The following is a 10,997-nucleotide window of genomic DNA, read 5'->3' as shown; positions in this document are numbered from 1 at the left end:
TTAGATTAATCGATTATCAAAATAATCGTTTGTTGCAGCCCTAATGTCCATTAGAGTGACTTACCCTCCATGGTAGTCATAATCAGTCTGGCCCCAGTGACCAAATCTGTTACAACACACACAAACACAAAGGAACAACAATGATCATTTTTAATAACACCTTTATTAAAGATAGCCTATCTTTGTTTTCTTTCACGTACAATAATTAAATTTAACCAATTAGGGTACTTCAATTCGTCTAAAAACTACAGACTATTACTAGTACAATTTCATCAGCATCGACACTTTATTAATTTCACGTTTCACTTAAATCGCGAAAGCCGTAATAAGCAATATTAAGACGAATTTTTGGGGGGGATTTTCTCCTCTAAGCGCTCATTAATTTCCAACCCTGCACCCAAATCCTTCTATGAAAAAAAAGAAAGAAAAAAAACAAACAAAAAAAAAACATAATGCATATAAAGAACATAATATCACAATAAAATTTACAAAATCATCACTATATAATTTATAATAATTTTTAATGTGTACAAGTATGAAAATGCAAGCTACCGTTCACAACAGATGGATCCAAAATCCACACAGACGCATATTTCATGTCCTTGCTCCCAATCAGTGCCAAATCCATGGAGGTTTCCATCAGAGTCAGCACAACCTGAATAGACATGTATTTCAAATATTACTTGTTGTCCAGGATTATAAATACACAAACACAAAAATATTCTTTTACTTCATCTTATGCACGAATCTAATCACAGTGGCCATTTAAGCCAGTTACTGTCTTAGAAAAACATACCACAGACCGCAGTAGAGATGCGCAGTGAGCAATAATTAAATTATTCGTAATTTTCATCTCCCAAAACACACGTACAGTCAGGCCCGGATTGGCTAATCGGGAGCACCGGGAGGATTCCCGGTGGGCCGGTCTGGTTTTTGGGCCGCGAGGGCCGGTGTTGTCATGCCACTGAGTTGAACTATATCCCTTATTCTGTCCCTTATTTTCTTAAAGAATAAACACTTATTTTCTACAAGAATAAACACTGTTTTCTTAAACAATAAGATAAAGAATCACAAGTGTCCCTTATTTTCCATTTCTTATGTTAATTGGCAATGATGACGTAATTATCTTTTGACTCCCCTGACAGCGGAACCTTGCTAAAAAAAAAAGTAATTGTTGGAGATATGCGAGCAAAAAATAATAGATAAAAAAATGTATAATAGAAAGCGCAAAAGCGGCACTGAAAAGGCCATTAAAAAAAAAGAAAAACAAAAGTGGGCCGGTCTAAGGCATGAAATTCCAGGGCTGAAAATGAGTCCCACTCCTGCCCTGTGTACAGTCATGGTATTGCGCCACTAAGTGGGTGTTTCACTTAATGTTTTGCAAAAATGTGGGCATAGTTACGTTTTTCCCAATAGACAAAGTAGCAACATCACCTTCTGGGCTGCTAGTGGAATCTTGAGTGGGAAACATTTCTAATCTGCAGGCATTACAGCAGATCACTGCTGTAAGCAACACAAACAGTCTCAGCTAAAAGACAGGACAAATATACAGAGACATTATCATGGACTGTTTTTCAATCACATTTGTTGTAAATATATGCTGCAAATCATATACAAAAATCAACATAACAAAGGCAATCTAAGAATAAAATTGCATTTTAAATAACAGTTGCACAACGACAAATTAACTTTACAAAATACATCTAAAATATATTGTACATAAGACCCATAAATAAAATACAGTTTCTTCCCCGTGGGTTACTTCTATGTTACAGAAAATTACATGGCACCATATTGCAGAAGAAAACTTTCTGAATATTCACTTCCTGAAAACACTCCAAAACAGCATCTTGTGAAAGAGACCCCATAAACATGCCATTTAGGATGAAAATTGTACAGTACCATGTTGTGGTGAGATGTGAGCAATACAAGAAGACTGTTCAATCAAACACCAATAGACACTTTAGGAACTTTCTTCAAATGCTACAATAAATACTACCTCTAAATTAACATATATGACTGATATATGTTTCCTCCAACCAGTGAGCAGCAGCTGTATGGTGGCATGACTGTAAAATGAATAATTGTGACCCCCTCCCTCAAGTTCTCTGCTTCAATTGGTCTATTTATTAGTTACTTCTGTGATTGGTGAAAAACTATGCCACTGATCCAAAACCAAATAATTTACATTGGTGGGGGCAGTGTAGTATTTGCTGCAAAGACAGGAAAGGTATATTACCTAAAGCCACAGCAGAACACAGCGTTTTCAATGCTTTCAAATGAACAGAACTCTGGATAGTTTGCATATACTTGTCTAAGTCCACTTTGAATAAAGAAAAGAGAGGTTTAGAGCCAGTAAACTTTTGTTTGTGAATGTGAAATTTAGCCAACAGCAAACAAGTCCCTCCGGCTCCACCTTGGTCAGATTTCATCCTGGTTTCACCATGGGTTTCCTGGCCTCCAGCTCCCGCTCTTGTATTATCCCTTAATCATAAAAAACTGCCATAAAGACTTTATTTCTAACAAAAACACATCACCAAACACCAATGACTTGTACATACACTATATGGGGAAATGTATTGGGACACCTCCTTCTTTAGAACAGAAAAAGGCACTTCCGAAATTGTGGCAGCAAAGATGTAAACATAATTCATGTATTTAAAAATTGTATTTCCATCTCTGTTGATATTCAGCCAATACACACGAACATAATTTGCCTATTTATTAACCTATTTTGCATGACTATATGAACTAATCTTTTAAATAATTTACCTATAAGGGATTAAAATAAACTTAAATTTAAATTAATAAATAGAATAAAACACATCATATGGGTCCTATAGAATTGATATGACAAAAATGGAAATTTTTAATGTTACTATTAAATATTCATGCTTATTAATATCTTTATGTGATGTTACTTAATACATTTTGCATCAGCATCTACAATATTGCTCACAGGGTTTGAAGTTTTAATGTCTTGTCACATTGATTCTCTTGAGTCAAGCAATGAAGTGCAGTAGAAAAGGAAGGAAAAAGGTAAAACTGTCTATAACTGTGTCTACCTGTGCGTTTATTTCATGTAATAATTACTGGCACCAAAATGAAAGTCATTCTGTGTGACTGAAAACTTTGCAGTCAAATCAGGTTAAATCTCTGTTGCAACAGTTTTGGAAGTGTCTAAAATGACTGTACCCATATGTACATGTCATTGGTGTTTGGTGATGAGTTTTTGGCTCAAGGTCTGCATTTAAAGTCACACCAGAGGTGTTCAGCTGGGATTAGGACTTGACTTTCTGCAGACCAGTCATGTTCTTCCACACTGACTGAATCAATCATTTCTTGTTGAACTTTGCCTTATACACAGATTTTTTTTGAATTTTTAGAATAGAAAAGGGTCTTGTCCAAACTGTTTCTAAAAAATTAGAAGCACACAATTCCCTGGAATATTATTATATGCTTAATCATTTATATGCGTACTCATGGAAATTATAGTCAAACCTGTTCATTAGAAGGGGGTGTCCCAATACTTTTGGCAATATAGTGTACATACAGTACACACACATTTAAACAATGTTATTTTGTGAAAAAAAAAGCTGAATGTTGAAACCTTTTTTGCATCTATGCTGGTTATGTTTTCAGAAGAAATTATTTGTTATAACTGTTATGTATCTCTAAAGCAAGTTAATTAGTAAATATTCCTAGAAATGGGAGGAACTATGCACATTTATTTGTAGTTCTCTTTAAACAATTTGGGGATTCTTTTAAATAATTTACCTATAAGGGATTAAAATAAACTTAAATTTAAATTAATAAATAGAATAAAACACTTCATATGGGTCCTATAGAATTGATATGACAAAAATGGACATTTTTAATGTTACTATTAAATATTCATGCTTATTAATATCTTTATGTGATGTTACTTAATACATTCAGCATCTACAATATTGCTCACAGGGTTTGGAGTTTTAATGTCTTGTCACATTGATTCTCTTGAGTCAAGCAATGAAGTGCAGTAGAAAAGGAAGGAAAAATGTAAAACTGTCTATAACTGTGTCTACCTGTGCGTTTATTTCATGTAATAATTACTGGCACCAAAATGAAAGTCATTCTGTGTGACTGAAAACTTTGCAGTCAAATCAGGTTAAACAGTTAAATCATTTAATCTCTAGTCAAACAGCGCTGTAAATTCGGAGTAATACTTGATATATCACACCTAACTGTATAAACAGAAACTGTAATAACAAGCTAATCTACAACACAGTTGACATTTGTCATACTAAAACACACATAAATGTGTTTAGTGAGTCTGTAAACTTTTATTCCTGTACAAGTATCCTCCAGGTACCCCAAGTGATAAGACATTTGTTAGCATTGAGGTACATTTAAATAAAACAGCAAAAAATAAACAGTTTTATAAATTCATTACATTCACAAATGCCTCATGCACAAACATACAAACACACAAATCATACTGGTAAATGAAAATGCTGTATCTCCCTTTAAAGTCCATGTAAAAGTGCTGAATGTATATGATGCTGATATTGGAAAAACATTTCATAATACTTATCTATTCCAGTAACCACATAAAAATGTATTTATCTATACAATGGTCACATATTAAAAACAAAGTGTCAAAAAATGTGTTAGCAAAACTTAAGCATTATATCTCTGTGGCTGTAAGACTTTAAATATGCACCATTATGAAGTGTCAAGAACTAGTATAGAAAGCATAATGTGTTATTATTTAATAAAGACTATATTGTATGTTAGCTCTTTTCCAGTTAAACATACTGTATGTCTCCAAGAGTTGAAATACTACATGCTTAATGGTTAGTGTAACATAAATCTGCAACTGTAAGCTCTCAAAACTGTTTCACTAGTGAATTGAAACGATGATTCTGCATTATAAGTTCTCCAGAGAAAATACATGCGCTTTATAGATTGGTATAGGTAGATTTGGTGAAGTGTTAGTCAGCAAAACAAAACAATAACAAAGAAATACAAAAAGAAGTTTCAAGAAAGTGAACAAATGCAATAAATAAAAAAATAAAAAAATGTTCCCAGGACTCCAAACATAAAGACTGTAGAGCCAAAGTCTAAGCTCGACATAAACAGAGATGGCCTATCCTAGAAGCATCCTCATGAAGGCGGGTTTGGAGAACGGCCAGCCATACTCGTTTGGAACAGGTCCGGTCACGTTGCATTCAAAGAAAGAAAAGAGAGGGAACCAGATACGCGCTCGGCGGCTGTGCTGATAGGCTTGCGTGTTTGCTAGCGTGTGGTAGTACAGGAACAGTCTGGTGGTGATGTAGAACGCGATGAAGACGTCGATGGAGTAATGTTCATGAGCCGCCAAGATGAAGAAGATTCCAAACAGGTTTAGCACCCAAGACATGGTGTGGATGAAGTTCCAGTTACGTGGCGTGTCTAAAAATCACAAAAAGACATTGATGGCACCACTGAAATTCAGCTGATAAAGTACTAGAAGTGCTGGATATTTTCAATGAGTAAAACTCTCCACACCGTTTACATACTCACATTCAGTGACAAAAAAGTTGAGCATGGTGAGAACAACAGTGTGTCCACTAAACATATAATCACCACACGTATGAACACCAGTTAAGGACATGCCGAGCCCGCTCCAGATTTCCAACGCACGCTGCACTTTTGCCCATGCATCACCATACATCTGAAAAATATGCATATTAATGCTCGTACACTGTACAGATGGATGATAGTCAGTCAAGTGTAAGAGGGCGATAATGACAAAAATGTCAATATTTTTATAATAATGTAAAAATAAAAGAAAATAATATTATTAATAAAAATACAATATTACAAATAATATTAATAATATATATAAAATATAATATATTTATATCATTACATAATTACTACTAATATTTTTAATATTACATATATATATACACATTACATACACACACACACACACACACACGATGATATATGGTGGTATATATGCTGGTAAATGATGTGCAAAAAGTTGTTGCCACAATGCTAGAGTGTTCTGGGTGGTTGCTAGCCGATGACATAATTAGAGGAAGATGATAAGATCAAGAAGAATTATTTCTACATATCGATACTGTACACAGGTAACGTCAGTCTTTGTACCTTGCTGATCAAATTAAGAGTACATTGTTTGAGTTGAAATTCTTGTGAAGAATTTTACTTGACATCTTTCCACGTCACCCTATTCAGCAAGGATGCATTAAATTGATCAAAAATGACAGTAAAGTTATTTTATTATTAAATTGTATTAATATTTCATAATATTTATAATATATAATAATAATAATATAAAATATAATTTTTTTTTACTGTATTTCTGATCAAATAAATGCAGCCTCAGTGAGCATAAGAGACATCTTTAAAAAGATTTTTGAAAAATATTATCGTATATGTTTTATATCATCTTAATCTGTCCATTTAAAAAAAATCCTGAAAATAATAGTTTTTATTTAGTCCAATCTAATAACTTTTTTTCATTTTTTATAGGCAAAATCAATTGCCAAGAAGCCCTAGAGTATCACATTAACAATCTTTTTTTCCTCTTTGCAATCTAGAATTAATGTTGTGGAATTAATTATTGTTGGGCATTGATAATGTAATATAATATGACATAGTTCAACTAATTCTGTTCAAAGAGATGTAGTCACCTGAGAAACAAGATTTGCATGAAATGTAAAAGAATATTGAGGGGGTACCTACAGTAAAATATGTCTTACTTCACTGCCCACCGCAGATGCACCTCCAAGACAAAGAATGAGAAAGACAGATGGTGTGTCTGTGTGTGTGCACCTCACCTTGCCTGAACACTGCAGATGATGACCAGGTACAGACAGCGAAGTAACAAACATTGTGACACAGCGGAGCAAAAACACAGTGCCTGTCAAATTACACAGCCTGCGAAACAAAATGGACCTACAGTAGCACACACAGAGAAAGACATAGAGAGATGGAAAATGAGCAATGCATAACAGTAATAATTTACACCGTATGTAATTCACTGTTGTACCACACATTTACAAGGGATTTTTGTAGTAATAAAGCATTTTCATTAAGTACCAGCAATTTCTGAAAATAACTGGATTGTCTTTGAGAATATTATAATTACACAATATTAACAAAGTCCTGAAACCATAGCAAACTTTTTAAAATGTCTTAGTGCTGGGTTGCATTTTGACTTTCTTTGTGTGTTTACCTGTGTTTGTGCATCAACAACACCAGCATTAATATGGAACCCAACACCACTGCACATGCTTCAGCCATGGTGAAGGCCCAGGGAATTCTGGGAACACTGACACATAAATAACAAGAGTCATAACTCTTGATTAACACTACAAAACCACAAGAAAAGATTACTGACAAAAAAACACTTATTAAAATAAACTTCTCATTTGAACTGAATTGTGAACAAAAACAAGCAAAGTTGGGTGGTGCATTTAATATGCAGATATCTGTTGCATTTTCAAAATGTTCACTACAAGGAGTAAAACATTTACAAAGGGTAAATGAATATTGAATTATTATTATTATTATTTAAAAAAACGGTTGTATCAGTTCATAATATATTACATATATCTATGTAAATAGTTTTTTATATATTCTCCTTTTACACATACAGTACAGCATAAATTTACTAAAACATTTTAAAATTCACTTTCGTGCAGACGTGCACTGAGGAAAGGTTTAAATAAGCACAATGAAATATATCTATTCAAATGTCTTAATAATAAAATAAAAAATAAAGTTGTGCATTGAAATCATTGTGATGGAAGAAAATGTTATTTTCAATACATCACCCAACTCTGTATGAACTGGAGAAGTAATATAACACACCTGTCCTGAAATATTTCCACACCACCCATTCAGATATAACTCACCTGTCTAGAAATATGTCTGGAAGTGGCGGGTATGTCCTCATGTCAGGAACCCGCTCATGCACTAGTACCATGACGAATGATGTCACTCCGCACACCAGCATGGCGTAAAGTGCGCTGAGTGCCGTCTTCCAGTACTCCGGGTCCAACCGAACACAATACTGTTTACGCTTGCCGTTCGAGTAACTATGTTCCCCACCAACTGTAGTGACTGCCCCATTACAGTGTTGACGGTCTCCTGACCCTCGCTCTGCGAAGCCATTAGAGATGACACGGTCTGTTCCTCCAGTGTGTATGAGAGACAACGCACTGACCTCTGACCCTGACTGCGTGAGGGCTGTGTGTTTTCTCTGTAGCCTCCGCACAGCCAGCATCAATCTCTTGATATCACCCAGCACCTTAAGCTCCAGTGGAGGAGACCGCAGGTCAGTCTCAGAAAGACAAAGCAGACTGGCACCATCCAAACGGTGCTTAGAGCACAGGAGATCCACATATTCACGAAACCCCTGATCTCTGAGCCAGCCAGCGACCTGCTTACTGCTCCAACCCTCCACACCAACGTACCTGGAGCCCGGCATACCTGCAGAAACAGACAAGATTACACATAAACACTGGTAAATGTAGAAACACACAGATGAATGTTAAAGGAATAGTTCACCCAAAAATGAAAAATTTGTCATCATTTACTCACCCTCATGTCATTCCAAACCTGTAGGAGTTTCTTTCTTATTTTGAACATAAAAGAAGATATTCTGAAGAAAGCTGGTAATCAAACAGTTGATGGTCCACATTGACTTACACAGTATTTCTTTCCCCGGTGCGAAAACGCCAAAAAGTGGGTATTTCCACAATTAGTTCTGGTACTATGAAAAGGTTCCCGCGGTGCGAAAGGCCCTAATGGGGACCAAAAACTGTTTGGTTCTTCAAAATATCTTCTTTTGTGTTCAACCTAAAAAAGAAACTTATACAGAAAAAAAATCATTTTTGGGTGAACTATCCCTTTAAGGAATTCATATAATAAAATAAATTCTGACTGTGCACTAAGTATGGGTCATCTTGTAAGTTTTAGATTTATTTATTTATTTATTGGACTTTTAATACGTTAAAAGTGGATTAGTAACAATAGAGTGGTTTTAGTAAAATAAAATAAAAAATCATTAATTAAATAAAGATAAACTGGTCATGGTTCTTATTTTTGCATGGAAGTTAAAACCGTTCCCCTGCTTTCTTTTCCATTCTGTTGCAATCCATTGAGCTGTTTGTGATGTAAACACCAAAAACCAACCTAACTACACAGAGCATCCTTAAAGGGATAGGCCACCGAGAAATGTCGTCATTCACCTATCCTTGAATCATTCCAAACCTGTATGACTTATTTTCTTTTGTGCAAGAATATATTTTGAGAAATGTCTGTATTTTTGGTCCATACAATGGAAGACAATGGGCTTCAAAGTGGTTTGATTTCAGTGTTCTTCAAAATATCTTTTATGTTCCGAGGAAGAAAGAAAGTCTTACAGGCTTGAAACAACATGAGGGCGAGTAAATCATGACTTCATTTTTGGGTGGACTATATCTTTAGGAATCATTAATTGACTAGTCATTCAAGCAAGCTGGTTTTGAAAATATGTAGTTTTGCATGTCCCTAATCCAATCAGCGACAATAAATCCAACAGAATAAGCTGACACTCACTTTATACACCCCTGGTCTCCTTGAATCACCCTCTACAGCTCACCATCTTCACCTTGTCAGTCACTGACTCCAAAGGTCTGTGCACAATCAGTAGTACTTGTATCTGAGTACATTCTTGCAAACAACAGTTCTAAATTCTGCTGATTCTGGAGCCTGAATGCTAAAGTGCAGAGTTTCTAACAAACACACATGGGACGCTTTCTTATCAGTGGCTGTGTAACCTCAGTTCAAAGAATGTCTGAAATGTGCTGAGCTGAATTAGTCTGAATTAACAAACCTAATGACCGGTGCGTGCTGACTTGAATTACATTGTGAACTGTAGTCACTTCATTAACATGATCTCACTAAATATTAATTAGACAAGCAAAAAGAACTTAACATATTGATCTTGATCTCTAATTCAAGTTCAAATGTTTACAGTTACACCTGTTATCAGGGCAAAGGACTTGCAATTTGCACACAGACAGGATCTGATAGCACTGATGATTTGTAAAACATGCTGAATTACATTACACACACGGACCCTTATTATTGCTCTATGTTAGAGCTACTGGCACAACAGAATACTAAAAATGAGCAAACACTTTTAGCCATGCTGACAAATTCACATACACACCACTTTTATATTACACTGAAGGAAGAAAACCTATGGGTTTGAAACAAGTCTAAGTAGATGATGATCACACAATTTTCATTTTTGCGTGAATTATCACTTTAAATGTTCAGGATACAATGCATGACTGGTATGTGCTGTGTGTACATGTTTACTGTCTTCTATCTACATTACTGATCAGCTACAAATTTTAATGACAGACTGTCAAACATGTGAGAGTCCTGGAACCAGAATGACTGGAAAAAACATTCCTGACATTCGGTGGAAGCTACTTAAATCAATAAACCTCAACTAAAACCTCAGTCTATTTCAATTAACAATAAAGTGATCACAAGCATTGGGTGTGAACACCAATACTGTACACACATACAACAATACTACCACTCCGTACCAAGAGCAATTATTGATTCAGGGACACTACAGAGCGGTTTAAACCAAGCATCTGTCCTCTTGCACAACACTGCATGAACAAACAGCCTGTTGTTACCAAATCCAAAGGCATTTGGATGAGTTTCATCTGATAAACTTGCACTGACACACAGCACCGATTTTGGTTTAGTAAAACAATGTTCTTAGTGAAGTGAAGTAGTAAATTTCAAAATTAAAACTATGAAAAATGTATAAACAATATAACATACAATTTGGGCCACAAATGTGTCCAATAAATGGCTAGCATTAAACACACACACACACACACACATGTCTGGTCAGCTATCCTTGTGGGGACTCTCCATAGGCGTAATGGTTTTTCTACTGTACAGACCGTATATTCTATTGCCCTACACCA

The 10,997-nt window shown here is 35.2% G+C and overlaps 1 protein-coding gene across 2 annotated transcripts in view; it reads right to left on the bottom strand.

Annotated features, from left to right (window-relative positions):
* Positions 1-4,060: 4,060 nt before the first annotated feature.
* samd8 (sterile alpha motif domain containing 8) overlaps positions 4,061-10,997 on the bottom strand; it is an 8,689-nt gene continuing 1,752 nt past the window's right edge. For both annotated transcript variants that reach the window (XM_016566434.1, XM_016566435.1), the window contains exons 2-6: positions 7,911-8,487; positions 7,229-7,324; positions 6,831-6,948; positions 5,545-5,695; positions 4,061-5,433 (exon numbers count right to left, since the gene is read on the bottom strand). In XM_016566434.1, coding sequence (XP_016421920.1) covers positions 5,129-5,433; positions 5,545-5,695; positions 6,831-6,948; positions 7,229-7,324; positions 7,911-8,487 — 1,247 coding nt within the window. In that variant the 3' untranslated portion in view covers positions 4,061-5,128. The remainder of the gene's footprint in view (positions 5,434-5,544; positions 5,696-6,830; positions 6,949-7,228; positions 7,325-7,910; positions 8,488-10,997) is intronic.

Source organism: Sinocyclocheilus rhinocerous, unplaced genomic scaffold (assembly GCF_001515625.1).
Source record: "Sinocyclocheilus rhinocerous isolate Xijiao unplaced genomic scaffold, SAMN03320098_v1.1 scaffold392, whole genome shotgun sequence".
NCBI lineage: Eukaryota > Metazoa > Chordata > Actinopteri > Cypriniformes > Cyprinidae > Sinocyclocheilus > Sinocyclocheilus rhinocerous.
Note: the sequence above shows the minus strand (reverse complement) of the source record. Positions and strands in the feature narration are given on the sequence as shown.